Here is a 28,000-nt window from a genome sequence, read left to right on the forward strand (position 1 = left end):
GACGGCGAGGTTGCGGCAGCTTCTCCTATAAACCTGTAGGGAACTGATCGGTGCGTGTGAGTTGGGGCTCAGGATAGAAGTCTCTCTCCGGGCGCAGCTCGGGAACCTTTTTTTTTTGTCTTGTGGATTTGGGATTGTACTGACACATACAGTATGGCTGGGGCTATCATTGAGAACATGAGCACCAAGAAGCTGTGCATGGTAGGAGTCGCGCTACTACTCTTACAAGTGCTGGCATTCCTCGTCGGGGGGCTGATTGGTAAGTGTTCTCAAGCAAAACTTTTTCTCCCCGCGCACTTGTTTTCCTTGGCTACTTTTACTTTATTCCTTCCCAGACTCAGTAGTACTTATTGCAGCCTCCCTGCTGCTGGTGTGATCTAATATCTCGGCTAGTGACGTCCAGGGATTCGAGCCCACGACAGTTTATTGCTTGGAAGGTGGGAAAGGAAGTTCGGATTCCCTTTGTGTGTGGCCTGGCCTGTTCATAGTAACCTGGGCATTATAGTTTGGGTGCACTGTGTAGTGTCCCAGCAGCTGGGCTTCGGGGGGAACAAAGAAAGTCGCCAAATAATGCGGAACTTTTTTTCAAGAAGCTTCAGCGATAGTGTCGGCCCGTGATTGCATTCAGGCTGGATACCCCTCCTCCCTGATCTGGCCCTATGGAATGTCGACATCAAAGGGGGGGGGGGGGTGTGAATGCATTGCTTCGGTTTTGCAGGGGGTCCAGCCATTGGCCCTCCAATACTTGCAAACTGCAACTGATGTGCATGTACTTCTGCAACAACCAGGGCCACTGTTTGCACATAGAGACTATAACTCTGCTGTTTAAGGCGAAATATATACTCATTTTATAACCAGAGTTTACTTTACATTATCTTAAATATACAATTACATTTGTGTGCATGGTTTTGTTGTGTGTTCATAACATTCTTTTACTCCATATTTACATTTAAACAGATTTTATTCTTAGTGCAATGAATGATCCTTCAGTCTAGCGATCTACAATAAGGGTTGCAACCTGGCCAGTATCCTACTGGCCTGGTCGGTAAAAATGATGGTTGATCCCAATGTTATTAATAGGGAAAAAATATAACTATATAGGGAGGCCTGTATTTTTTTCCAGAAAAGGTGGCAACCCTATCTACAATTAACCATTCAGATTAAATAAGAAGGAAAAAGATACGCCAGATATCGATCGGGAAGACCCATCGGAAGTCCCCATACACGGGCAGATAAGCTGTCAAATTGGTCCAAACGACCGATATCGGCAGCTTTATCTGCCCGTGTATGGCCACCTTTACATAAATCTTTTAACCTGTCTGATCAACTAAATGACGGATCACCACAGTACAAAAAATGTCGGGAGACTCCACACGGTCACACGCAAGCAAATTTAATTTCATATGACTATATCTTTGTATCCATGGGCAGCTTTGCTCTCGACTTGATTGCTATTATTGGAGAATCAGAAAGTACATAGGGGAAAATCCCTAACCTTCGAAAATTCGCTGGGTTCGCAGCCATCACAACACTTCACCAGGCGTAAATTTACTAATACAACGCCAATTCACTAAAGTGTGAAGTTGCATCCAGGGCGCCGACCGCTGGTGAATTTTTGCTATCGTTACTTCGGCAATCAAAGCAAAGATACGCTAGCGTTGCCTAATTTGCATACGGCGGCAAATTATAAAGTTACATGGACGTATATGTTGCAGCAAATACATTACATTACACAAGTGCAGGGAACCTTTATAAATAAAATAGAGTTGTTATAATGCCCTACACATGAGCCAAGTGTATAGTTTATGTTTCATATGTTAGAAAATGGAGGGGGGAACCCGGTTACTCAAAAAAAAAAAATTACAGACCTTTGCAGGCTATCAATCAGAAAAAAGGAAAAGATGCCAGCTTTTTTTTTTTTTGGACCAAAAATTGAGGAAGTCCTATACACTCCATTGCACTTTTCATGGTCTGAGGTGGCGAAGGCAAGTCTGGCAAATGAGGTAACGTTCAGTAAAATCCGCATCTTAGTGAATTTGCGGAGTTACGTCCATTCGCCAGAGCGGAAATTGGCTTTGCATTAGAATGTGAAACATCGCTAGCGAAGTGATGCCTGCGCCCGTTAGTAAATCGCCAAAGTTTCCGGAATGACGTCACGCTGTCGAATTTTCGTTGCCGTTAGTCACTTTGCTCTTTAGGGAATCTGCCCCACAGTATCTTCTCTCAGATATTTGATGTCTATACAGAATGGCTCTGCTGAGGTATGGAGTATGGCAGCTCCCATTCATGTATAAACACAAATATGCAGATAATTGCACTCAGTTATCACTTTAACACTCTTTCACCATCACAATAAAGTGTGTCAATTAATTCATGGGCACATATTAGTCATTTTCTAATATACATTCATCAGCAAAAATGAAAGGTTACAGAGTTAACTAACCCGAAATAGGCGACTACCACAGTAAAATCTGCCTGTGTCTTTCATAAGGGTTCGGCGACACCGCTCCTCGGTCCTCCCCCCCTCCCTTCAGTGCTCATTGCGTCATTGGCACTGTGTGCTAGGGCTGCTTCAAGTGCTTTGTGCTCACACTCCTGCGCCTTCTAAACGAATTTAACAAACAGCTGTTCATTGGCTTTGCTAACCAGCCAGTCCAGCTACGAGTAGTTAGCGTAGCAGGTTCGTTGGACTGGTACAGATGACGCAATGAACACTGAAGGGAGGGGGGAGGAGCGGTGTAGCCGAACACAGCCTGAGCAGATTTTACTGTGGTAGAGTCGCCTATTTCGGGTTAGTTAAATTTGTAACCTTTAATTTTTGCTGATGAATGTATTTTAGAAAAATTATTAATTTGCTCATGAATTAATTGACAAACTTAATTGTGAAGATTAACCACCCCTTTAAGGGAAATCATTACAAGGCAAACACTACTAATAATGCGTTTGTAATGTGATTTAATATCCTGATATATTAACCTTCAACAGGTCTGGACTGCGAATCAAAATAGGCCCTGGCATTTCAGGAACACAAACCACCCCCATCAGCTCAATAATTTAAATGTCTATGGCATCTAACAGCAACCCCTCTAGCATTTGCCAGAACCCACAGATTGCCAGTCTGGGCTTGCCTTTCAAATGCTGTTAACACTCAGTGCTTCCAAATAAAAGTGGACTTTTTTTTAAGGAGATGCTCCCTGTTGGTGGTTTTTTTTATTAAAATAAACTCATTGTCTAGTCAACTATATATTCTTTACTTATAAACAGTGTATAATACTAATTATAAATACATGTATTTAAAGGGATACTGTCATGGGAAAAAAAATTTTTTTCAAAATGAATCAGTTAATAGTGCTGCTCCAGCAGAATTCTGCACTGAAATCCATTTCTCAAAAGAGCAAACAGATTTTTTTATATTCAATTTAGAAATCTGACAGGGGGCTAGACATATTGCCAATTTCCCAGCTGCCCCTGGTCATGTGACTTGTGCCTGCACTTTAGGAGAGAAATGCTTTCTGGCAGGCTGTTGTTTTTCCTTCTCAATGTAACTGAATGTGTCTCAGTGAGACATGGGTTTTTACTATTGCGTGTTGTTCTTAGATCTACCAGGCAGCTGTTATCTTGTGTTAGGGAGCTGTTATCTTGTACCTTCCCATTGTTCTTTTGTTTGGCTGCTGGGGGGGGGAGGGAGGGGGTGATATCACTCCAACTTGCAGTACAGCAGTAAAGAGTGATTGAAGTTTATCAGAGCACAAGTCACATGACTTGGGGCAGCTGGGAAATTGACAATATGTCTAGCCCCATGTCAGATTTCAAAATTGAATATAAAAAAATCTGTTTGCCCTTTTGAGAAATGTATTTCAGTGCAGAATTCTGCTGGAGCAGCACTATTAACTGATTCATTTTGAAATTTTTTTTTTTCCCATGACAGTATCCCTTTAACAAACTGTACATTGGGCATGTAAAGATCTGCCCAACTTTGAAAGGAATTGAGAGTCAAACTCAATATATTAAGGGGTTGTTCATCTTCCAAACACGTTTTTCAAATCAGTTGTTTTTTAGATTGTTCCCCAGAAACAAAGACTTTTTTCAATTACTTTACATTATTTATTTTTTTACTGTTTTTCCAAAATCTAAGCTTAAAGTTGAATGTCGCTGGTGTTTCAGTCTGGCAGCTCAGTAATTCAGACGCAAACTCTCAAACTGTTAAAATTTTGCAACATTTAGTTGATACATTTTTCAGCAGCATCTCTGGAGTATTGGCAACAATTGTATCAATTCTAACAGCTGCCTGTAATGAAACCCAGAGATTCTGCTCAGCAGGGACAAAGATAAGCAATGTATCAAATAAATGTATCCATTTAGAACAGTTTACAGGGTCGGCGACCCCCCCCACCAGAGCTGCTTCAGAAAGTGAAGAATGACACTATACATTAAAATATTAGAAAAACGGTGACACATAGAAAATAGTAAGTCATTGGAAAAAGTCGTTATTTCTGGTGATTTATCTGAAACCAACTAGTTTTTTTTGAAGGTGAACCACCCCTTTAATATATATGAGGGTTTTCCCAATAAAAGGATTTGTCAGAGTGCCACTTGTACTGATGGGAGTGGTCTTTTTTTTTTTTAGATTGTAAACTCTTTTGGGCAGGACCATCTATCACTTATCGTTGTATTTTTGGATGTAATCTGTATGTTAGTTGTATACACCCATTTATTGTCAAGCGTTGCCGAATATGTTGGTACTTTGGCTGAACTTGAACAGCACTCTGTTATGTTAGATGCTGCACTCTGTGCTTCTCGTCCAAGTGTTAATCTGTTATAAAACATGGGCCAACTGTTTACTGGATCACTTCTTCCAGTTCTTTGAGTGTCCCATGTGCTCATACAATACGTATAGGGCAAGAAACTTTTGTTTCCTATAATGCATTTTACTATTTGTATTTTCCTATTTGTGACACAAGCCACCCCAGAATGCAAAGTTTCCATGTAATGGCTGAATCCTTCACGAAAGATTTGGTCGAATACCGAACCGAATCTAAATCTTAATTTGCATATGCAAATTAGTATTCAGATTCCGTTCGGCCGAATCCAAATCTTGCTGAAAGGCCGAATCCTGGATTTGGTGCATCCCTACATGTTGTATAACTGGCATTGCCAACATAGGGCTCCTCTTCTAATGCTGATCAGCAAATCTCCACATTTCTTCAACAGCTGAAAGTTGACAATTCGATTCTGTGATTTCTGTGGAGTGCAAGGTTGACTATCAGTGCGGTTCAATCCAATTTGTTTTTTTTTGTTTTTGTTTTTTTTTATTGTCATTGGTGCATTTCATAGGGATGAGTGTGCCAGCACTTAAAAGAGGAAACACTTCTGCTTTGGGAGGCCACTTTTTTAATATGCTAAGTAAGAAATGATTTACACAAAGCCTCAAGCAATCTGACCCTCTACAAAATTAAGCAAATAAATATGGCTTTCTCGGCAGTGTGTTTAGCAATAGTCAGAAATCTTGTTTCTTTTATTATATAGGGTTTATCTTTTTTCTTTTTATATACAACATTAAAAAAATTAAAACTAATTTACCCCTCTTTCTCTCCATCTCATTTCATGTAAAGAAAGACAGGCCCATGGGGAGTGCTGAAGAAGCAGAGTTGATAACTGTACACATGTATAGACAGACTCATTTAAAACTATTTTATGTCATTCTATGTACATAGGAAGACAAAGGTGCACTCGGGAGCCTTATTAAACAAGAAATGTGCAAATTTATTAGTTTGATGTTTCGCGCATCCCTGACTCCTTTTTTTGAGACCATAAGTTTGTGTAAAACTTCTATAGAAGAAAATATATTTATAGAACTGAATTGTGTTTCTCTGCTTTCTAGTTCCTTTTCATCTCTATAAAACATATCACCAGTTTGCTTTTTTTGAGAGGAGAGGAGGGTGGTCATGACAAGACCGCAACAGAGGCGCCAGCTGGTTAAATCCGAGTCTTGTGTCTGTCCAACTGTGGTGAATGGGATACTGATGTTAAATATTATGGGAATCTCCAGCACATCCAAAACCTCTTGAAAAGAATTAAACGTGGCGCTTGGTTTGGAGGGTTGGCCATCTTGCATCATGCTGGACACTGCATTTCACAAAATAAAACAATTCAGGGTTTATCCAGCATGCTGTGTTATGCTGATGTTTTCCTGATATTGTTAATATATGTTGGCGTTTAAAGCTGGCCATACACTTTCAGGGTTGTTTTTTTGTTATACGGCGTTAGAATATCGATCTTATGTTTTAATACCATGAACTATAACTAACATTCAGAATTAAGCTGTGGCATTAAAGTTGGGAAAAATAACAAATGAGATGATGCACTGGGCATTCAGGGCCGGATTTACATAGTGGGCGCCCCTAGGCCCACTGCCGTTTGTCGCCCCTGTCCCCTCCCCTTTATTCGTGCAAATTTTCATAATCTGAACCAGAGCAATGAGGATTTAAAAAATTATTGTATCTCCAGCGCATCCCCAGTGTTTTTGAACCAATGTGGGGGTGTGGTTGGGTAGCATGCCGCCCCCCTAAAATCCTGCTGCCCTAGGCCCGGGCCTAGGTGGCCTTTCCACAAATCCGGGCCTGTGGGCATTAATTGACGGACAACAATTGTATGAAATGGCACACGGCTTGTTTTGTCGTATGCGATAAATCTGAGCTACCAGTTACATTGAAATGTCTATAGTTTTCTAACCACCAATAATTGTGGTTATATAATAGCAGGTGGAAAAAACATACTGCTTTCACTTTCTGAAGCAGGTATGGCACCTATTATGCAGAATGCTTAGGACCTGGGGTTTTCAGGAAATGGGATCTTTCTGTAATTTGGATCTCCATACATTAAGTCTACTTAAAATTTATTTAAATATTAAATGAACCCAGTAGGATTGTTTTGCCTCTAATCAGGATTAATTATATTTTAGTTGGGATGAAGTACAAAGTACTGTTTTATTATTACAGAGCTAAAGATTATCAATTATAAAACTCTGAATTAATTGATTAAAATGGCATCTATGCATGTGCCTAACTTGGTTGCCAACAATGCAAGAAGGTCAGGTGTGTAAGCATGTAAGGCTCAGGAATTGGAGTGCTCACAACCAGTTTCATAGCGACCTCTATTGGGATTTTTCTACCAACCTCAGATGAGCCAGTATCCCAGCTCTTTCATTTCTATTGAAAGAGCTGGATTTAGTTGACCAGTACAGAACATACTTGGGTATGTTTTTCATTTTGTTTTCTGCTTTCTTTCATTAAGTTTAGGCTGAATGGATTTTCCGCATGTGTAGCTGTGGCCTACGCTTGACATTTGCCATATAGCACAAGCAAGATAGCCATGAGAGTTTCTTAGAAAGGAACTAGTCACCGTGGAGCTGTAATGTGTTCAGTATGTCGGTTTTTTTTATGGGTAAAATGCATTACTTTATTGTTTAGCGTCATGCTTCATCACTAACCACCCTGATTCATTCTTTTGTAATTGTCTACGTCAAGTGAAGCTTTCTGCATCACTGACTGTAAAACCTAATTCTAGCTCACTTTTATAATCTGATTTTAGCTTAGTGCATTTGTCATGCCATGTAGTGTTGATGCACTGGTGGGACCTTCATTTGCACCACTAGTGTGCATATGTAACATATATATATATAATATGTATATACAATACACATGCTTTGAGTTCCATTCCTAGAACAATTCAATAGCTTCTAATAGCTGTTGTACAGTATTGACCTTTTTTTCAGAAGGGTACTGATTTTCTGTTGCAATATTGCAATTAAACACGGTAGCACATGGAACATTTTCAGGCATAATGAGTTCCTGATCTATTCTTTATAATCTGCTTTTGTTACAGCAAACTTTGTGTTTCTGACCTTTTAATGCAACAGAAGTGACCCTGACCTCCCTGTGACAGTAATCCAGGCCATCCTGAATTAGATCTCCACATTGCAAGGAACACCCTAGTCTAGCTTTGCCGTATGTATTGGGAGATTTGGTCTTTTTAAAGAAAATTGCAATTACTAAAAATTGTCAGAAGATCTATTTGGGTGTAATCCCCCTTTATTAGGGTTTTGTCAAGAAAGAAATCTGTTTTGTATACATGTAAGAAGTCACGGCTGCAGAAACGGAACTAGAGGGGGGTGGGCCCTGGCGCAGGACGCGCAGCCGGGCCCCCGCCCCCCTCCATACATCCGGAACTGGCCCGGGAATATGCACCACGAAGCGGCGCGCGGACTGCCGGGGGGCCCTGAGGGGGTGCGAGCCCTGGCCCACTCTCACCCTCTGCCCCCCCGGTAGTTCCGCCCCTGCACGGCTGCACGGAACATGGAAATTAAATACATGGCCTCGTTCGTGGTCTTATGGAGGAAATGTTTACATTCATTATGGGGCAGATTTACTAAGCTTGAGTGAATAATTCAAATAAAAAAAAAATTGAATTTCGAAGTAATTTTTTGGGTACTTCGACCATCGAATTGGTCAAATTCAATCGAATGATTCGAAGTAAAAATCATTCGACTATTTGACCATTCGATAATCGAAGTACTGTCTCTTTAAAAAAAACTTCGACTTCATACTTCGAAGTCCAATGTTAGCCTATGAGGACCTTCCCCAGCACTTTTCTAAGCTTTTTATTTTTTGGTTGAATAAAAATCATTTTGGTCGCTTAAAATCGTTCGATTCGAACGATTTTATGGTTCGAGCGAACGATTTTTATTCGATCGTTCGAAGCTTTTACGGTAAAATCCTTCGAATTCGAAGGATTTTACTTCAAGGGTCGAATTCGAGGGTTTATTAACCCTCAAAATTCGACCCTTGATAAATCTGCCCCTAAATGTATTTACTATACCAGTATCCTGTAATTTATTACTTGTCCTCACGTCTCCCTGATGTAATTCATACATTGCCGTGCAAGTTGGCAATATCTCTGATGCACACAGGGTAGATGGTGGACTTAAGTAAAGACGTGTTTTTCTTTTGATTTCAGTGTGTGATCACACCAAGACGAGGGCAGCTGTCGCCCAAGCGGTCCCTTGTGATACAGCCAATAATATATTGTTTTTAACTAAAGGCATATTTTCCTTTTACCTATGATGCATCCGCCTATTATAGCCTACTACCTGCTTGGCCACTGGTTTTAGTTTCCTGGTCTGGTCAGCATTTTTGACCGGAATAGAATCTGAGGTCTTTGCATACCCATCCTTGGAATGCTTCTAACATAGAGAGATGTCCGGAATACCTGGCTTTGTTACACTTTCTGCTAGTTAAGGCATGTAGCCCATACTTTAGAAGTGTTACTACCCAACCAAACTATGCTTTTAATAAACCCTGACGTTCTCCAATGTGTGTTTTGTTTCATGTAGGACTATAGCCACTGCTATAGCATTGTGTAAACCCATTACAGAAAAGGAAGTTTAATTGAACTTTATATCATTTTCATGTAGTCTGTTATGAAGTTGTGTAACTTAATCTGTTTTTAAGAAAATTGTTATAAAGGGCCATGCTTTCCTTCCTCTGTATAAATAACATACTGGTAGGTTAGTAAGTCTCCTAAGGAAATTTACTCTACTGCATGTGTGTTGTCTGAACGTTTTAGGGAATTATAGATGGGGGATCAGTTATCCGGAAGATCATTATCCAGAAAGTTATGAAATAAGGGAAGGCCATCTACCATAGTGTCCTGTGTGTTTTTACAGTTTTCCTATGTATTATAATAGACCACACTACTAGAATTTATAATATAATATTACTTCACCTTGTAAATCTGTGCGTGGGTCTATAAATCTGGGGGGAAGGCTGGTGTGGGTTCAGGCAGGTCGAGCTTTTGGTACATTCCTACTAATGACAGAAGGGATACCAGTTTTGTTCTGCCTTATTCTAAAGTTTTCCATACATGTTGGGATACAATTAGGTACATGTACAGAGGATCCTGAGTGATATCTCTGAATATCAGTCATTATACCAGTGCTGCATGTGCTGGAAAATTTCCTCGATGTACAATATTGATCAGCGTATGGGGTGATTCCATTGCAAAAGTACCTGAGACTACCCCATGCTACATCCTAGTTCCTTGACCTAGGGACACCTGATGTTCCAGTTCTGAGGCATTTTCAGGGTGAGAAATGCTCACTGCCAGATTAATTGAGCCTGAAGAGATGCTTCTATGTGTGTATGCTATAATTTTACTAACTAAGCAGGCTTCTCCACGTAAATATGTCAGTGTTACAAAGCCTTATAATGTAAAAATTGGTGATAGAAAATGGTATTTATATTCAACCGCTATATACAAATACGCTATATAACTAGGGTTACAGCTTGGCCTGTAAAAATTATGGTTAATCCCAATGTTATTAATAGGGAAAAAAGATAAATATGTAGGAGGGCCGGTATTTTTTACCAGAAAAGGCAACCCTATGTATAACATTCACATTGTCTGTAACCATTCACTTTGTAAAATTCTGTATTATTCTTAGAAAGCACGATTATTATTTAGGGTACCTAAAACCCCTTCCCTTGACTCTCTGAGAGCATTAATAGTCTATTATAATTATCTGTTTTCTTTATCCATTTTTATTTATCTTGATATTGATTATCTTCTTGAGGATGCTAAGCCAGCTACATGGGGGTAAATGAAAATAACTAGGCAGCATGGCCATTAGACTGTACTTTTATACTCTTGGTAAGTTCAGGAAAAGTGCTTTTCCTGAGCACTTATTGCAGCATAAAACTTATTTTTCATATGAATCCATAATAAGGTTTTGCAGTGGCTGGTACTGTGTATATTAAAAGTTATAGATATGGTGTACCCCCTACCTGGTAAATTGGCTTGTTTATTTCTGTCCCACTGCTGGTTAGAGTAATGAAGCAAATCCCTATTGTGCGTGTGCACTGGCCAGTGCTGAATCCTCGCAAGAGGAGGTCATCTGAGCACAAAGGCAGAATGATCTCTCTGTGTCTGGGTTGCAGCATGAAGATAGTGAGAGGCAGGCTTTAATCGGTGTAGTCATTGAGATTTCACAAACCCTTTATTTTGGTACAAGACCAGGGTCATTGGCCAATTAAAACTGTCTGTGTTTCTTTGTAAAGGTAAAATGCATTTCTCTTCTAATGTATACTGTACATGCAAATCTGCACATTTTATAAATAAACTTTTATACTTCTTTGCTGTAAAAAGGCATTGAATGTTACTTTTTATCTGTTATGCATTTTATGAGTTTTGTGTGAAGCTCAGTTTAAAAGTCTCAAGTCTTAAATTTTGGCTTTGATCCTGTTGGTATGTAGTGAGTCATGAATGGCATTTGACCTTTGGATTGCACTTAAAGGTGCACTATGGAAGGTATGATGTATAATGTTTTTGCTAAAATCTCTCACCTGATGTGTTGACTAGAAGGGTCATTTACAGATGCAGAGCAAAGTGCCAATCTCCATCATTTTCTTGCCCAAAATGCATTGCTTTTGCACACAATTCCAGAGCCATTGTGGCTCCACACTAATTTGTGCAGATGTATTTTAACAGATACAATTGTGGATGCTTGTTTTTATAAATCGGATACTGTGTTGGTCCTTAATGTATGGAGTATCTATGTATGCAAGTAACTTTGAATGAATGCCGTCAATGCATGAAATATTTGCATCCATTTTAGTTGCACTTAAAAGGTGGCCATACACAGTGAGATCCTCACAACCTACATTTCAAACCAAACAAGATGACTTTTGTGTGTGTGTTTAGGTTCAAAACCTTCATGCTGTAGAACTTAAAGTCCATGCAAGGTCAGTCTTAGAGTGCACTGCCATCCTGAAGACCTTTTTAATGTATTGCTAATTTATTTCTGTTTCTGTTGCAGCTCCAAAGCCAACGACGTACGTAAATCCTGTTGCAATGAAATGTATTGATGTACGGAAAAGTCATCGCAGCTCCAAGTGGCTTATGCCCTGGGGGACAGAACCATGCAAAAGTATTCAAAGTTTTGATGAGGCTGCAAACCGTCTGATTGAAGCCAATGATATAGTGTTTGCTGCCCATATTCCCAACAGCCAGTTTGAGATGAGCCCCTGGTTCCAGTTTATGCTAGTCGTCCTACAGTTGGACATTGCCTTTAAGTTGAACAATTACATAGGTAAGTCTCACTTTACAGTATAACCCTGTACAGGTATGGCATCTATTATCGAAAATGCTTGGTACCTGGGGCTTTCTGGTCAAGCGCTTTTTCCATATTTTGGGTCACTGTACCTTTAAAATATTTTAAAAGAGAAGAAAATCTAAAATCACAGAGGCTCCTCATCCTTAAAAAAAAAAACCATACCAAACAGTTTATTGAGCACCACGTCGCCATCTTGTTTCGTTCATTAGCCCCCCTGCCTGTTCTAAGAGGGTGCTTGTACATTACAGAATTCTCAAAAAAATGTGTGGTGTACATGTGCTTATGGAAGTCTGAGGGAGAGGTGGCTGGAAGGCTGCTCAGCAAGCTCAACCATTGTCCGTGAGTAGAATGTAAGCAACTTGAACCACTGGAAGATGCCCAACAACTTGGTAACTAGTGATGTATGTGTCGAGAAAAGCTTGAATGGACCCGAACCCACACCCGGCTTCCCTTTTATCAACCCGCCCTGCCAATGATGTCCCAAAAGGGACGGGCAGACATGCTCCTAGAAAACTGGAAGTCTGAAGCTGGCAGTTTAAGGTCACAGCCAGGGAGAGCAAGCAGACCTGCAAGCGGCTTCACAAGGTCTGCCCAAACCCACCCGCAGGTATTTGGCCGGACCGCACATTACTATTGGTAACCCAAATTGATTTTAACTTTACTGCACATTTAACCATTAAAGGGGTTGTTCACTTTTGAGTTAACTTTTAATATAATGTAGGGAGTGATATTCTGAGACAATCTGCAATTGTTCTTCATGTTTTCTTATATGTGGAGTTATTTAGATTTTTATTTAGCAGATCTCCAGTTTGCGATTTCAGCTGATTGCTAGGGTCTACATTACCCTAGCAACCATGCATTTATTTGAATAAAAGACTGAAATATTAATAGGAGAGAACCTGAATAGAAAAATTTGTAATAAAAAGTTGCAATAACAATATTTGTAGTAGACTTAAGGTAGTAGGATCCAAATTGCAGAAACATCAATTATTTGGAAAACACCAGGTCTTGAGCATTCTTGATAAATGGTCCCATACCTGAATATGATATTTGCCAGCTTGCTAGGGTCCAGTTTACTGTGGTAACCAGGCAGTGGTTTGAATTAGATACTTGAAGATTAATTTGAAAGAGCTTGAAAAAAAATGTAACTTAAAATGGTTGCCTCATAGAACAATCCTTTATTCGCTGGTTGGGTTAGCGACCCCTATTTAAAAACAGAAGAGGAAGAAATTTTTCTTTAAAAAAAAAAAAACAAACTAACTATAAAAGAATAAAAAAATTGGAGACTATCTGGAAAGTTGCTTAAGGGAGGAACTCCACAATGCGGCTGGAGCCGACACGTCGCCATGCTACGAAACACATGCAAAGTGTCGGATGTTCTGAAGATAACAGGAAGTTAAGGAGAAATCTCAGGTAAGATCTACATTTATCCGACTGTCTGATGAAAACGCAGGGTGAGTGTCAGCTCCAGCCGCATCGTGGAGTTCCTCCCAAAAACAGCATATTCTGTAACAACCTAAAGGTAGACTGCCCATTTATAGTACACACGAGTTTGTGCAGCCCGGCAATCACCCCCAACCCTGGCATTAACTTTCTTCCTTGCCTGCACTCGGAACCAATGAATCGGCCAGGGGACAGGCACATGTGGGGGATTTAGGTGCGAAGATGCAAATCCTCACATTTCGTGACAAAATCCACCATGTGTGCCTGCACCCCAGCCATGCAGTGGTTCAGAGGGGAGGACAAATGAAATTTGATGCCAGTTTTGCTGCTGATTCTAGGCCTGCTTTTTTCCTAGTGTGGCATTAGCCTTAAGGTGAGTCCTCTGTTCTTTAAACACAACAGAATTATAAAATGCCAGTATAGAGTTGTTGGTATAATGATTGCCATTGTTTCCTTGTGGGCTTTTGTGTTTTTTATTTTATGGCTGGGATCCTAATTTCAGTTCTTATCTGGGCACTATCTGCATGGAGTTTGTAGGTTTTCCCTACATGGGTTTGCCCACACAATCCAAAACCAGACAAAGTAGCTAGTAGCTTGTAATAAAATTGGTGCTAGTTGGGTGTGTTTAGTGTGCATGTGATAGGGAACTTAATAAGCATCACTGGGGGCAATACAAAAATAAAGGACAAATCTCTGAAAAGCACAGTGTAGCTATCTGCACCATATACAATTAATACAAAAATCTATGTAAATATCTGTCCTAATACGTCCATGATATTGTATAGTTCTATTTCTTGTCTTGTATTTGGCTGACATGATGAAAGTAGCCGCCTCCTTAAATAGAAAATTGCGTCATCTGCACATAAGCCTTGTTCATTAGTTGAACTCGATAAGCGCTTACTGTGTTAAATGATATTGAATTACCGCCAATAAAAACACAGCTGCTCGACTCTGGAATGTTTAGGAGCTGAGGAGCTGCAGCCTGATAAGGACATTTTTATCACTCAGTTTCAAAGATCTGATAAAGGAAAATATATTGACAAAACACGTGCATCACATATGCACAAAAAAAGCAAACTGCATTGAAACAACGCATCACAGTTGCCTATTTACACTTACAGAAATGCATAATGGAAAATCTCCGGTACATTTCCCTCACTCTCCCTTTTCACACTCTTCCTGCTTTTCACTGCTAGATATTGTTCTTTCCTGTGCCATTCCTAATAGCAAGTGCACACAAACAGGAAGTGCACCTGTCCTTTCTGTATCTCATATACTCAACTGTCTGATATTTAGTATGGGGAGAAAGTCTCAAGTTTAAAGAAGAAGGAAGGGGTTCTTCACCTTCCAAACACTTTAATCTGTTCACCAGAAATAAATATTTTTTCAAATTATTTTTAACGGTTTTTCCAAAATTTAAGTTTAAAGTTTAATGTTCATGGAGTTTCAGTCTGGCAACTGAGTGATCCAGGAACATCTGAACTATTACAATTTGCTACATTTAGTTGAAACAATTAGTTGAGACATTTCTCAGCAGTATCTCTGGAATATTAGCAACTATTGTATCAATTCTAACAGCTGCTTTTAATGAAAGTCATGGATTCTGCTCAACAGGGACAAAGATAACAAATGTATCAATTAAGAACAGTTTACAGGGTCGGCGACCCCCCTCCCAGAGCTGCTTTAGAAGGTAAAAAACAACAATTTACACATCAATATTAGAAAAACAGTCACAAATAGAACATAGAAAGTAATTGGAAAAAGTCTTTATTGTTGGTGAACAATCTGAAACCAACTGAACTGAAAATAGTGTTGGAAGTTGAACACACACTAAGAATCTGGGGAGATTAGTCGCCTGCTATAATGTAAATCGCCGGCAGGATGGCAGTAGGGAGTGCTTCGTTTTCCGAAGTCGACCGAAGATTCCTTGTGAGGCGACTTTGGAAAACGAAGCGCTACAAGTGCCTTCCCACCGGCTATTTACATTCTAGCGGCAGGAAGGCATTTAGGGGATAAACTAAATGTATCAATTTAGAACAGTTACAGAGTCGGTGCCCCCCCTCCCCAGAGCTGCTTCAGAAAGACATAAAGAAGGTAAATGAAACTTTAGACTTCAATATAGAAAAACTTTCACAAATAGAAAGTAATTGGAAAAGTCTTAATATTAATACAAAAAACAGGGATACACTACTACTTCTCCCACCTATTTGAAGGGATTTTTTTCTTAGCACAGCATTTTTATAAAAGTAAGTACAATCGAGCAATTGTGCCTGAAGATACTTTCTCACCATGTCATGGAAATTCACTTGCTGGAGACCACTTGAGTAAAAGTTTATTTGACACAAGCTCTGTGGATTCTGAATTTACTAAGGGGCCGATTCACTAACTTCGAGTGAAGGATTCGAAGTAAAAAAAACTTAGAATTTCGAAGGTTTTTTTGGGCTACTTCGACCATCGAATGGGCTACTTCGACTACGACTTCGAATCGAAGGATTCGTAGTAAAAATCGTTCGACTATTCGACCATTCGATAGTACTGTCTCTTTAAAAAAAACTTCAACCCCCCTAGTTCGCCATCTAAAAGCTACCGAAGTCAATGTTAGCCTATGGGGAAGGTCCCCATAGGCTTGCCTAACTTTTTTTGATCGAAGGATATTCCTTTGATCGTTGGATTAAAATCCTTCGAATCGAACGAATTATCCTTGGATCGTTCGATCGAACTATCTGCGCTAAATCCTTCTACTTCTATATTCGAAGTCGAAGTATTTTAATTCCTAGTCGAATATCGAGGGTTAATTAACCCTCAATATTCGACCCTTAGTGAATCGGCCCCTAAGAGTCTGAATTCTGGACAAAAGAAGTTAGTCTTTTCATGGTTGCAAAAAACAATTCTTACTCAGCTGCTGCAGTCTATAAAGGCCTGTCAAGAAAGGGCCAAAAGATGCTGGAATATAGCCCCCAACTCAAAAGGGCACCCAAGTCAAAAATCCAAAGATATATTCCAAATCAATTCTCTCAAAGTTAAAAAGTCACTCTTTATTCAGCATAAATATTAAAAAGTAGGCATACCGACCAATTGATACTCCACCTTAAGCGTTTGGCACCCACAGGCACTTATTCATAGGCATATGGTCGCAGCACACAAAGACTTACTTATAAAACACTGCTCTCATGATGTTTTTTTTGTAGTTCTAAACTCAAGGACATGCTTAGCTATGAAAGTTTTTTTTTCATTGCCAGGATAAATCTAAATTGCGATAATAAAACATATAGTAATCATGCAAATTTTCCTTCCAAGGCAACTTCACTCTATTACATTATTGCGTTTTACCAGGTGGATTTGACATCTTGATCAACCTATCAATAAAACGCCCTCATGTGCCATCTACTGTATAATATACTTGATATCTCTATTTATTTTAGAAGATCATTCTATGGTAACTCTTGATGTGGCTGTGGCATACCGTGATGACCTAAAGGAAGAGTGGAAAGAATTGGCCCGTTCAGTGGAACAGAGGAAATTAAACTGTATACTTCCTGTCGACAAGGTGAGTGAGTATCACAGCAGATATGCCCTACACGTGGAAAATACCATTTAATTTTTGTGTCTGAATGTGTCTGTACTTATTAGGTTTAAGTGGCTAACTTGTAATTAAAACTTGTTGTTGTGCTCAATTGTGAATTGATTACCTATTGTATGTATGTGTATAATGAGCAGACCTATGTAAACAAGATGGATTAGAACTTTCACAACGTCGACCACCATCTCTTGAATTAAGTTTTTGTTTTTGGCAAACCATAGCGCTTGTCTATTGATTTTTCTTTCAGAATGTTTTGAGAAATGATCCAGTCCATATTGTCTTGTCCTTTTCATTACAGACTGTAGCAAATGAAGGCCGCCATTATGACTGTGACGTGATTCCCCTCATGGAACTTGGAAGCGTGTCACATAAATATTACCTTTTTAATATTCGACTCCCTGTCAATGAACGGCAGAAAATGAATATAGGAATTGGAGAAATAAGAGATATGCATGTTGTGGTATGTAAAAGCAGTTATTGACCAATGGTTTATAAACACCCTCATGTTAGCAGAACCAACCATTCTTCGAATTCGTGAGAGGCTTTTTTGTCTCTTACTGGGGGAAAAAATTGCGGAATATAAATTAATAATTAATGTGTAATAGTCTTCTTTACACAGTTATTGCATTGCAAATTTTAATTGCGCACATGCCACATTAAAGGCTTGCCTGAAGGTTGCATACTTTCTCAGTAAGAAGTTTCATTACAGTTTCCATGCTAATGTTTTGAATTCCAGGCTTGGCACGTTTTTGAGGCATAAAGACCATGTGCCCTACCAAACAGAGCCTCAGGAAGGCTGCCAGTCCACATGCTGCTACCAAATAGCTAATCACAGCCCTTATATGGTGCTCCCTGTCAGTTTTTTTTTCATGCCTGTATTGCTCCCCAACTCTTAAATTCAAAATAAATTTGAATGTGGGTCATGCCTTTATAAAAAGTTTGTGGACCCCCAGTCTAGACTATTGAGACCTAGAGAGACATAGACCTACATAATGCCACAGATAGACCCCCGTTCCTGCTCAGGCTGACATTTATCCAATCCCTCCCTCCACTTTTGTTCCATTTTGAAGTGGTGTAGAATATGTAATCATAGAGTTCTTTTGTGTATTAGTGTTTCTATTTGTTGGCAATGGCCAAAACAAAAACAATCTGTCTGTATTAGTGATGTGCAGGTCGGGATTTCCCCGACCCTGACCCGCCCGTATGCGACTTCCAGGTTGCTTTTATAGACCTGTGCCGACGAGCAGGCGCAGCGTCTATTAAAGATGCAGCCGGCATTTGATGGCTTAACCCGCACCCGCAAAGAAAAGTGCAAGGTCGGCCCGAACCTGCAGGTATCGAGCCGGCCCGAACATCACTAGTCTGTATGATAGTTACAGATGAGGGCAGCATTGGGAATGCCACCTTGTAGAGCTGGGGTACTTAGGTTGATTCTAACCTGGGCACAATCTGCAAGGAGTTTGTATGTTCATCCTGTGTCTGTATAAGTTTCCTCCCACACGACAAAAACATATAGACAGGTACATTTTCTACTCATGAATCGGACCCTATTGTGATGGTAATAGGGAAATGGGATTGTAAACTCCACAGGAGAGGGACAGATGTGAATGCTGAACAATCTCTATAAACCACTGTGCAAGTGATTTTATATAGATTATACAATAAAGATAAAGGATAATAAATAATAGATATGAATGAGCATAAGCACTGAGAGTATAAATAAAACCTCATTTGGTGAATATTTGGAAAGTATTAATAACTTGCAGGGTGATCCTGGATATTGAAAATACCGGAATTTTGACTGTTAGAAAGCCACTGTGATTACAAACTGAATGCAGAATAAAAGACTTGTATATACATTCAGTGAAACTGAAATACTATTTGGTACATCTTTGCCTAATCTGGAATATCTACTAAATGTAACATTAGTAAATGGTTTTTAATTATACACATGGCTTAATATGTTCCCTTTCTAATTTTTTAGAGTATCTTCCAGAATGGAGGCTTTACAATGGTTTGGTTTGCTATGAAAACATTCCTCACGCCATGTATAATTATTATTATGATTTGGTATTGGAGAAGAATTACTATGATGACTCGATCACCTGTTCTCCTGGAGAAGTAAGTGACATAAAACTGCTAACATTTCTTTAAGATACCCCTGGACACGTAGCAATATTTAGCCTCTTTCCCCTATTTGAGAGGCAGTTTAGTACACCTACAAGGTCAAACAAATTGTTGTTTATGGTTTCTACTTGTGACATCCTAAAAGGAAAAGTAGAGTGCAAAATTATTTCTTTGTGTCCTTGGATACATGTGCCACATCCTCAGCACCCTCTGTGTTAAAGCAATGTGTATTTTGCAGCCAACTTACTTCAAAGTCCAAACAGCGTAGTGACCACTGACTTAAATTTTTTGTTCCCAGAGTCATTTTTGCTTTAGGCTTTTCAATGACTTTCATTAACATTCCTGTTGAGTGGTTCTCCATCGGATATGACTGGACCTGGATGCTGCTATTTGGAGATATTCGTCAAGGGATTTTCTATGCGATGCTGCTGTCCTTCTGGATTATCTTTTGTGGCGAGCACATGATGGTTGGTTTCATACATGAGACTAAATAACAATGGTAGAAACTTAATAAGTGTAGTAAAATATATAACTTGTATTTTTTTTTTTTTTTCTTGTGTCAGGATCAGGCTGAAAGAAATCGAATCTCTATCTACTGGAAACAAGTTGGGCCAATTGCTTTTGGATCTTGCTGTCTCTTTATATTTGATATGTGTGAAAGGTAACACATTTCTTCCACCTGCCTCTTTCTGTTCCCCTAAAACAGAAATATCTGTAACACAGTAACTTCTCCACACTCACTGCCTTCCAATGAATATATTCACCTTCACAAAATGTGTATTTTAATACAGCATGCCATCAATTACTTTTTTCAGTTGCTTTCAGTCTTCTGTTTATTACCGTTTTTCTAATACTTAAGATTTCCTCACACATATAGCGCTTTCGAAACTGATAAAATTAGAGACTATTGTTGATGTAGATGCATCAAATGCCAAGAAATTAACAAAAAAGGATTTTGTACAAAAGAATAAAAGACTGCCCGTATTAAATACCACCAGCAGATGGGATAGCATTGAAAGGGGAACTTTTAGAAAATTGGTTTACCTTTAAGTTAACTTTTAGTATGTTATAGAATGGCTAATTCTAAGCAACTTTTCATTTTTTTTTTTTTTCATTTTTTGCTTTTGAATGGGGTCACTGACCCAATCTAAAAATAAACTGTCTGTGAGGCTACACATTTATTGTTATTGCAACATTGTATTACTCTTCTTTCTATTCAGACCCTCTCATATGAATATCCCAGTTTCTCATTCAAATCAATGTATGGTTGCTAGGGTAATTAGGACCCTAGCAAAATAGCAAAATGGAAAGCTGCTGAATTAATCACTAAATTACTCAAAAACCACAAATTATAAAAAATGAAAATTGTAAATTGTCTCAGAATTTCACACTCTACATTATACTAAAAGTTAACTCAAAAGTGAACAACCCCTTTAACAAAAAAAAAAAATTAATTGGTGTAAACGTACTCCGAGTACACCTCTGACAAAATTAACAGATCACTTTCAAAAAAAATTCAGGCACACCTTTAATAAAAGCATGTTGCAATTCCAATACATATGGCCCTGTATTTTCTACACGTGTCGTTAATATTCAGATGATCTGGTTGCCCTGTTCTCTGAGCACTTTTGAAATTTACATTCATTTTCAATTTGTATTTTTTAGTCGCTCTTAGAGTCTGAGTTGCTCTTAGACAACTGACCAATTATGTCATGTTAAAATATAAAGTTAACTTATACTGAGATTTGTTTGGTTTTGTGTTTCTGTAATTGAATATATTTATTTGCTTCCTCTCCCTTACCCAGAGGAGTACAGTTGAAGAACCCATTCTACAGCATTTGGACAACAGATGTAGGAGCAGAAATTGCTGTATCCTTCTTAAACTGTTTCTATGCTGGCATGTTCATTCTGGCTTTTATTCGTCTGAATGCAAGGGAACATCATATATTGACAAGTCTGAGTCTATTGTCATAAACTTATATTCTATGTTGAAGAACATGTGTATAAATTATACTCCTAAATTATACTCCTATTGAATTGGGGGGGGGTGCTGGGTTCCTGTTAAACATTCTGTCCATGCTTCCCTTAAAATAGGTGTATCATAATTCAGTTTAACCAGCTTTGTGTTGTGTTGGAGAGTGAATAGAAAGTTTCTGGGGCTTATTATTAATGGAGCTTCTGCATGGATACAAAATATATAGAAATATATTGTCCATATAAGTCATCGGCTTTATTTCCTTTTTAATTTTTCAGATAATTGTCCTGTAAAGAATTGTTGACCATGCTTATGAAAATTCCATTTGATTCTTTGTACATATAGGAGATATAAAGCATGTGATTATTCTTATTGGTCAGATCTCATACTGATATCCTGGGTGTTTTTATACAGTTGCATTTATAACCATTATTTTCTTGATTCTGGGGCAACTATATACACAAATCACATATTATTCTGGGCATATACAGTATAGAACTGTTCCTTTTCTTAAACACACCAATATGTTGCCCCCCCCCCCCCATTCAGGGTTTTCACACCAGCAGAGCAAAATTGACAACTCTTGTCTTGAATCATGCAAGTGTGCTTAATGTATTTAATATTTCATCCTTTTACATGGCATCTCCAGTAACACTTCTTTACGTAAGTTAAGTGCTTTGCAACAGCTAGATATTGCTGCCAAGGGGAAGAACTGACACACTTCACTTTCTTGTATAATAAAATGTTTAACCTTTGCTCTGCCTGTTCCAGTTATATGAATTCCCTTTTTTTGATGGATGACATCAACTTTTTAAGAACTTTTTTTTTTTTTAATTAATTTGGGTGCCTTGTAGATCTGTACTTAAAGGAATAAGTAATGCTTTTCTAGTGAGTTAGGAGCATGTCCAATATCAGAAGGTTACGCTGCCCTGACTCTTCCTCATGTGGTCTTCAGTGAGAGTGCTTCTTTTGAAAGGCGCACTTTTTATTAAATTATCTCTATTGCCAAAATACTTATTTTGGCAATAATAGAGACAGCATTTTTTAACACTTTAAGTGGCACAGAAAGGAGAATCTAATTTCTTTGGATAAAAGTACCGAAGTGCCACACTATGTTGTGTTGCGCTTTTGGGTCTGTGAGGGGAGAAGCTGCTCCCTCATGACCTGCTCGTTCCCCTGCCCCTAGACAATGAGCAGAGCGGGGTAACGAGTGGTCCCTGGGGCACGATTGCCCAGGGTCCCCTAGGCTGCAGCAAGCATGTGGAAACTACGTGTCTGCTGCGGCCTCTACTTCCTGGACCCCCCCTCAGCACGGCCCCTGACCCTCCTGCAGTATGGTGCACTTTTTTTTTATCCTGGCTGTCTACTTTGTCCTACAGTCAGATTTCCAGCCTGCACACCCCTGGTTAGTGTCATACACACAAACACACACTTTTTCCCCCACTAATACACACTTGCATTTACACTTGTACATACACACATACATTTTTGGAGGATTGGGAGGTTCCCACAAATTCCCAGCACTCGTACATACTTGCAGATGTGCATGCACACTTACACAATTTTCTGGATTTTTTTTGTTCTGCATCATGCAATACTTTTGTATGTTATTTCGGTAATTATATTACAATTTTTGCTGATTTGAAAGCTTTTTCAGCCATTGTATTGCATTTTTAGTCATTTTATTGCATATTTGGCTCTGTGTAGGTGTTCACTTGTCTTATATCACATAATGCACATACTGGGTGCTTATATTACAGCAGACACAGTGTCAGACATAAAAAAATATTATATGTGCTATTTTCATTTGTTGGACTCTGTACGCCACATAGTTTGGGAATTATATGCATTAAACTGTTCAGTGGACCTCTGGCATGCTTATTTAGGGTGTTGTATGCTGGTACCTTACCGAATCTGGATGTATAATTGAGTAAATTGCAAGCTTTGTGATAATTTTCAAAAATCTCATAAAAAACACGATGCTTGTCATAGTCTTGCAGTTTGGTTGTTTGCTGTAGAAAGGCGTATTTACCAACTTTGGATTTGTCATAATGTGAAGTTTTGGAAAATATATGGTTTTCTGGGGTTGACTTACTAATTTACTGCTTATACCCCAAATAAATCAGGCAATATTTATTTTGGTAGTAGAACTATATGCCATGAAATATGTATGCACTAAGTTCATTTTGGGGTCTCTAAGAGTCAGATGATTTGGTAATCTTACGCACAATGGGCATCAAACTGTTCAGTGGAACCCTGGCATTCATATTTAGGATGTTTTTTCTTGGTGCTTAATGCTTTGTGGAGATATGAACTTGCAAAGTGAAAGTTCTGAGGTGATTTTTCAAAATTTTCATGCATTTTTATAAAAACAACTATGTTCAGAACAGCTTTGATGTTTGGTAATTAGGTGCAGAAAGACATGGTTACACAATTTGGATTTTACAGAATGTGTACTTTTCAGAAATATTTGGTTTCCTAGGGTAAACCCACTGTTCCAGGGGTTTTGGCTTTGGAATCTTACGTATACCGTATTCTGCTGTAGTGTTTTGAAAATTTGGTAATCTGCTGCCGGCAAATCGGAAATCTCTAAAACTATACATATCTGGTATTGGCATGTTCGTGAGACATGAGACTTTTTGGAAAAACTCTTGCAGATTTAGAAAGCTCAGGTTCTCCTGAAAAAAAACAATGTATAATTTTCCTACATAAACTAAAAATCCCCCCCCCATTCTGCTGGCACTTAAAGGGTTAAACTACCCCTTAAAGTTGCACGTGTTGGTCATTTGAATTCCAGTTAGTAGTCCTCAGTACATCTCTGCTGTTTTCTAAGGTCTAATCCAGTCGTGTATTTATGCTTTAACTCGTATAATCAGATGGCATTCATTATTGTAGCAGGAATTTGTGCGTGCCTTTATTTCTTGTTTTTGTGCTTCATGGTATATCAAGTCTTCAGAAACATTAGTGGAAAACGGTCAAATTTACCAGCAATGAGCAAAGCCCGGAGACTGCACTATGAGGTCAGTAAAGTTATGCGTGTGCCCCTTTTCATATTTATTTATACATGTATGGAAAGTATAACATTGCTTGTAATGGCTATTATATTATCTCAAGGCCCCAGTTGTATTGTTGTGGTGTTTTGTAAAAAGTAAAAACTTGGTTAATTGGCTGTGCAAAATTAAAAATGTTTCTAATATAGTTAGCCAAAAATGTAATGTATAAAGGCTGGAGTGACTGGATATGTAACATAATAACCAGAACACAGCTTTCTGCTTTTCAGCTCTCTAATTCTGAGTTAGTCAGCGACTTTAATGGGGGCCACATGGAAATAACTGTTTTTTTGAGTTTGCCATTAATCCTCAATATTCCGGTCAGATTCAAAAGCAACAGTTATGACCCTTGTGGCTGATTGGCTCCCTTTGCCTGGTAACCAATCAGTGGAAACCAAGAGAGCCGCAAAGCAGGAAGTAGTGTTCTGGCTATTATGTTAGACATTCAGTCACTCCAGCCTTTATACATTACATTTTTACCTAACTAAATATATTAGAAACATTTTTAATTTTGCGCAGCCCATCTTTTTACACAGTTTGTATTTTCACACTGAACTGTTCCTTTAAAGTCCAGAACCGGATGGTATTCAAATGTGCTTATCTCTGTGATTGCCAAACCTCTTTACTCTGCTTAGACTTTGCCAAAGCATTTGATACAGTATTTGGATAGAGTATCAACTGAGTACTAACAAATGTTACTGATTTTATGAAATATCTTGTAGGATAGCTGGTGTTTGAAAAGCGCATACACAAAATGCAAAGGTTATTCTAACATTGTAAAATACCATGGCACAGTGAATGGAAGAACCCTGGAGGGAAGGTATATTTCTCCCAGAGTCTCCTGAGACACAGTAGATATGGAAAATAAAAGGGGCTTTGAGTGAGCCCTCTGTAGAAAGTATGAGGCGTAATTGACTGTATGCAGTTTTGGAAGAGCAAATAAAAAAAAAAAATCCCTCCAAAGACTGTAAAGTATTCGTAAATTTTCCGGATAACGTTAACTAATAGTGGCTGAGGCACTGTCAAAAACAGATTTCTGAGGTATGCAGGCCAGTTTGTGCTGGGGTTCTGAATGAACATTTCTTTTCCTATATTGTGTGAATTAAAACACTAACTATATGCGGGGGAAATCCTACTCTGAAACACAGGCGAACACCTACTTGAAGTAACACTGGGTGTTATTGTCTCTTTCTTTGAAAAAGGTATAGCCACTTCTGCCATTTGACACGCCGTACCACATGCAGAATTTAATTTTTTTAAATTTGATTCTGTTTTTTGTACTTTGATTCAGGGTTTGATATTCCGCTTCAAATTCCTGATGATCATCACATTGGCTTGTGCTGCTTTAACGGTAGTCTTTTTCATTACTACTCAGGTAAGTGCATGTTTATAAGAGAGCTCTTGACCCTGCCTCAATATATGCTTTGCTTTTCCCTTTTTCTTCTAAATGTGTTTTGAATTTTAAGTGATTTTAAAAACAATATATTCCATATGTGGAAATATTCCTTATTGTCTGTGCCATACATACACAGTATCTAGCCCTTTAGTTAAAATTGAAATACCTTCTGTACCAGTAAAGCTTATAATGGATATTATAGTTGTTGTATTTTGTTTTTGACGGCAAGTCTGTTCTGTTTGTTGTTCATAACTTTACTTGCATTATTACAGATTACTGAAGGCAACTGGAAATTGGGTGACTTGAGCATTGAGCTGAATAGTGCCTTCTTTACTGGGATCTATGGCATGTGGAATCTTTATGTCTTTGCTCTCATGTTCCTTTATGCTCCTTCACACAAGCACTATGGAGATGGCCAGTCTAATGGTAACGTGTTTTATATTCCTAAAATACAGTATATTGAGTAATTTGCAACAGTGAGTACCTTACTAGGTAGCAAAGTCTGCTTCCATGTCCAAGCTGTACAGGTGAAAGCAGTCTATAGTCATGTTCCTACAGTATAATCTGGTAGAATGGAGGACATGTAATTGTTTGCATGCAGGCAATTACCTCTGTATGTGGCCAGCGATATATTGGCTGCTTGAAAAAATTGTCCCGTAAACCACCGATTATAAAAATCAAAAGGTTTTTATTAAGTTAGCATAATAAAAATTGGTACTTACTGACCCTCAGATGATCCATCTTACGCATTTTTATACCCTCCGGTACTTGGTGATAGGTGTCTTTTTAGACTGGAAAGGTATGAATTTGATTATTATTTGATTTTTATTTGATAAAAACTTTATTATTTTTATAATCGGTGGTTTACGGGACAATTTTTTTCAAGCAACTTTTGAGAGTGCCTTGGGAACCCGGGCAAAATCCTGGAACCTATATTGCCCTGTGTGGACTGGCAAACCGGACTCCCACACCGAGGTATTTTTCCCGTTTATCACAGCAGTATATTGGCACCTTGCACATGCTAAGGATTGTCAAGAAGGCAGTGGTGTGATTTTTAGGACTGAAACTTATTCTGATACCCAGCACCATAGCGTCTATAAACAGAGCATGACAGATGGTTATGTGAGGCCTCATTTGTTTTGTGACATTATTATTGTTCATTCTATAGCGATTTGCAGTTGGTCTTCAAGCTGTTTAGCAGCTCTTCAGTCTGGAATTTTAGCAGATACCTGACTAGCAGCTAGACATGAGTTTGAACAACAGATTGAAAGAGAAATAGGAGAGAACATAAATAGAAAGACAAGAAATGCAAAAAGTATTTTAGTTACCGGGTTCACTGTTAAATCCATGAAAATGAAATGAAAAGGAAGAAAAACAGAAAAGACAGTATAGGATAGATTTTGGTTTTGGAGGCCTGAATGTTGGTTCTGCCCCTTTTTGGTGAGCCCAGTGATAATCATGTTGCTTGTATTGCAGATGGTGCTGGAATGAGCAGTGGAGAGGAACTTCAGCTGACAACCACAATCACCCATATCGATGGACCTACTGAGTTGTATCGGCTGGCTGGCAAGGAGGCCCAGGAGTAACCCCCAGTCATAGAGTGGGATTAATATGTAGACATTCTAGTTTATATATCCCACTATTACCTGTTACAGAATAGCCTTCTATACAAATACCATATTTATAGCTCAATTTCTCTTTTGTTAGAGGAGTGGCATGGCATTTATTTGTACTGTAGCTTTGTTTTTTTTTATACATATATAAATATATAAAGTTGGTGGAAGAGTGCTTTTTCACACTTAGGAATCTACGACTTTTTCACTGCTGCTCAATGGAAACTGTGGGTCACATTTTATCAAAACAAACTTGCCAATATCAAGAGTTCATTTTATCAGGCAAACAAAACAAACTTTAATGTCTCGCCTGCCCAAAAAAAACTTTAATGCGTTGCTTGCAACTACAGTATATATTCTTTTTATATTCCTTTTTGAGATAAATAAAAGTTCTGGTCATTAATTTCCCTTGAAAAACAAACAAAAAAATCACTTTTTGTTGATATATTTGGAGCTATGTTATTGGCTGCATATTGGTGAGATGTTTTGTTAAGAAATATGGATCATTGTGTCCCCCCCCCCCCCCGCGTCTAAGAATTTCTGTATGTAGAACTTATTTCATTGGGAACACTATATACTAACATGCAAACATGCTGCCTTTTTCAGATGCAATATCTAATAAGCAATAAAATTGTTTTGTTTTTGTA

The 28,000-nt window shown here is 38.6% G+C and overlaps 1 protein-coding gene across 1 annotated transcript; it reads left to right on the forward strand.

Annotated features, from left to right (window-relative positions):
- Positions 1-28,000, forward strand: wls.L (wntless Wnt ligand secretion mediator L homeolog). The gene is given in 12 exon segments (NM_001096484.1): positions 1-259; positions 11,873-12,145; positions 17,035-17,159; positions 17,491-17,652; positions 19,177-19,313; positions 19,618-19,786; positions 19,883-19,980; positions 21,125-21,188; positions 24,171-24,314; positions 25,636-25,719; positions 26,013-26,166; positions 27,217-28,000. Coding segments are annotated over 12 exon segments (1,626 nt in total). The 5' UTR covers positions 1-153; the 3' UTR covers positions 27,327-28,000.

This window comes from Xenopus laevis, chromosome 4L (assembly GCF_017654675.1).
Source record: "Xenopus laevis strain J_2021 chromosome 4L, Xenopus_laevis_v10.1, whole genome shotgun sequence".
Taxonomy (NCBI): domain Eukaryota; kingdom Metazoa; phylum Chordata; class Amphibia; order Anura; family Pipidae; genus Xenopus; species Xenopus laevis.